This window comes from Balaenoptera acutorostrata, chromosome 5 (genome assembly GCF_949987535.1).
Source record: "Balaenoptera acutorostrata chromosome 5, mBalAcu1.1, whole genome shotgun sequence".
Lineage (NCBI taxonomy): Eukaryota > Metazoa > Chordata > Mammalia > Artiodactyla > Balaenopteridae > Balaenoptera > Balaenoptera acutorostrata.
Genome location: NC_080068.1, coordinates 22463557 through 22466774, shown reverse-complemented (window position 1 = coordinate 22466774; position 3218 = coordinate 22463557). Strand labels below are relative to the sequence as shown.

Below are 3218 nucleotides of genomic sequence, written 5' to 3'. Positions count from 1 at the left end.
AACATATGGCTACTTGCAATTCATAGTTTACATGATTAGCAATAAAGGTTTTTTTCCTAAAAAGAAGGAAGGCCTCAAAACCAAATAGTTTAATTTCATATATACATAGTCATGACTATTTCAAAATAACATTCTTAAAATTTAAAAATATAAATATTCTTGATTACAGTTTTTTAAATGTCTCATCTGCATGTAAAAATGTTGGATTACATTATCTCTACGTATCCCCTCTAGCTCAAACGTTCCCTTTTGAAACCTTAGTGTTAAGTAGAATTTGGTGGATTTTATAAAACAGTTTGGGGGGACTTTCGTGGTGGCACAGTGGTTAAGAATCCGCCTGCCAATACAGGGGACACGGGTTCGATCCCTGGTCCGGGAAGATCCCACATGCCGCGGAGCAACTGGGCCCGTGTGCCACAACTACTGAGCCTGAGCTCTAGAGCCCACGAGCCACAACTACTGAAGCCCAAGCACCTAAAGCCCGTGCTTTGCAACAAGAGAAGCCACTGCAATGAGAAGTCCGTGCACTGCAACGAAGAGTAGCCCCCACTCGCGGCAACTAGAGAAAGCCCGTGCACAGCAACGAAGACCCAACGCAGCCAAAAATAAATAAATAAACAAACAAATAAATAAAAACAGCTTGGGTCACAAACTTGCACATTTTTGTTCTGGGAAATAATATATAAGAATTAACCTAATATTATATATATATTAATATATAAGAATTAACCTGTAAATACATGGCTTGCTGCCTGTTGTACCATGGTAATGTGGTTCCCAAAGATGTCAATGCTGCCATTGCCACCATCAAGACCAAGCGTACCACCCAGTTTGTGGACTGGTGCCCCACTGGCTTCAAAGTTGGCATTAATTACCAGCTTCCCACTGTGGTACCTGGTGGAGACCTGGCCAAAGTACAGTGAGCTGTGTGCATGCTGGGCAACATCACAGTCATTGCTGAGGCCTGGGCTCGCCTGGACCACAAGTTTGACCTGATGTATGCCAAGCGTGCTTTTGTTCACTGGTACGTGGGTGAGGGCATGGAGGAAGGAGAGTTTTCTGAGGCCCGTGAGGACATGGCTGCCCTTGAGAAGGATTATGAGGAGCTTGGTGTGGATTCTGTTGAAGGACAGGGAGAGGAAGAAGGAGAGGAACACTAAAGTTAAAACGTCACAAAGGTGCTGCTTTTACAGGGAAGCTTATTCTGTTTCAAACATAGAAAAGTTGTGGTCTGATCAGTTAGTTTGTATGTAGCCGTGTATACTCTTGTGTACAATTACTGACCTATGCTTTAAAACACGACACTTTGTTATAGACCCAAGCTATCCATTTCTCTGATAGGTTTGAGTAAAGTATTCCCTGTCTTAAATCACAAAAAAAAAAAAAGAATTAACCTGTCTATTCTTTAGAATTTTGAGTCATTCCAAACCATGCATGATTCACTTGTTTGTTCATTTTTAGTTCACTCTAGATGAAGGATTCACAAGTTGCAAAAAAAGGGAGACATTACCCCAGAATAAAGTTTAGTCTTTAAAGTTTTGATGTCTGTTTTATTAGAATAAAAATATTACACATTGATGATAAGGTAGAATTTTGTAGAGAAAGAAGAATAGTAGGGCCTTTAATCTAACATATTCTCAAGTCTTAAGAGTGTATCTCAACAAGATAAACACAGGTTGCTTTTTTAAGCTAAGAAAGAATTTCTTTTTTCTAAGTTATTCTGTTTATAGATGAAAGCAATGATACATATGGTGAATATCTTTCTTCGCAGAAGCATAGTTTAAGAGGCCAATTAGCGATGAGAAGGGAGGCCTTTAAAACTGAGCATCAGTCTGGGGCTGTGGCAGCTAGAATAATCACATTTATGATGGTTATAAATGTGATTATTCTGTAGAATTATTGTTGGCCTGAAACCTTGCTCAGAAAGAAGCACTTCATTTCTGACTATCTGTCTGCCAGATTTGTCTGCTACTATTTGCCAGACATTCATGGCTATTATATTTGTAATGATTTTCCTATGGGAAAAGTATGAGAAACAAAAATAGAGCTCCTAAGGGGTGGTGAAGGAACAGTATCCTGGGACAAATCTCCTGCAGTAGTGAGAATGGATTAGGAAAAGGAAATGAATATTTACTGAGTTTTTTTAGTCTGTACTTTGGCACCATGCCAAATCCTCCACAGATATAATGTGTGAAGCAAATTGTTCATGGAGACAGTACTGGGACTACACTTTAGTCATATGTCTTTCAGTTGAAATCTATTCTCTCCCTGGGTCCCTCTTCCTGTCCTTTGAAAATTGCAATAACTTCTGTTTATTCCCACCAGCCAAGATTTTTGCGAAAGAACACCCTGTGAAAGACAAATATCATGTGATATCACTTATATGTGGAATCTAAAAAATGATATAAATGAACTTACTTACAAAACAGAAATAGACTCAGTCATAGAAAACAAATTTATGGTTACCAAAGGGAAAGTGTAGCGGGGAGGGATAAATTAGGAATTTGGGATTAACAGATACACACTAGCATATATAAACTAGGTGAACAACAAGGACCTACTGTATAGCACAGGGAACAATATTCAATATTTGTAATAACCTATAATGGTAAAGAATCTGAAAAAGTATATATATATATGTAGATGTATAACTGAATCACTTTGCTGTACACCTTCAACATTGTAAACCAACTATACTTCAGTTAAAGAAAAAACACCCCATGACACCGGGTTTGTTTCACTTTCAAGTACGTTATCGTCCTGTCCCAATGCCTGTTCAATCTAAACAGACCGCTGCCACCTTATCCTTGTCACCACCCTGCCCCTTCCAATCGAATGCAGTAGAATAGGTTCCCTCTGAGATATTATGCTTTAATTCATGCAATCCAACCAGCTGTAACCAATGCTGCCACCTCCTGGCAGCTTTTGAAGAGGTGAAACCTGGTAAGCAAAGACTTGCCCTTGGTTCCCATGCTGTTTGCCACTCCCCTCCTCAGACATGGCTCTTTACACATTCATTGTCTTCTTGCTTAGAGCCATCCAGTTTTGGCTGCTTGTGAGAGAACAGAAAGAGCTTGGGTAGGTCATCTCTTCTAATATGTTCAACCTGATGGAATTTGAAAACCTACTTGGTGATTCTATTTTGCCACTTAACATGCATCAGGGACAATACTTGATGCTCATGAAAAAACGGTAAAATCTTTGATGAGTACAAGCCT

The 3218-nt window shown here is 39.3% G+C and overlaps 1 protein-coding gene across 1 annotated transcript; it reads left to right on the top strand.

The window, feature by feature from the left end:
- The first annotated feature begins 740 nt into the window (after positions 1 to 740).
- On the top strand, positions 741 to 1168 carry LOC102998761 (tubulin alpha chain-like). Its single transcript, XM_028164177.2, is given in 1 exon segment — positions 741 to 1168. A coding segment is annotated over 1 exon segment (420 nt). The 3' UTR covers positions 1161 to 1168.
- The last annotated feature ends 2050 nt before the right edge of the window (positions 1169 to 3218 follow it).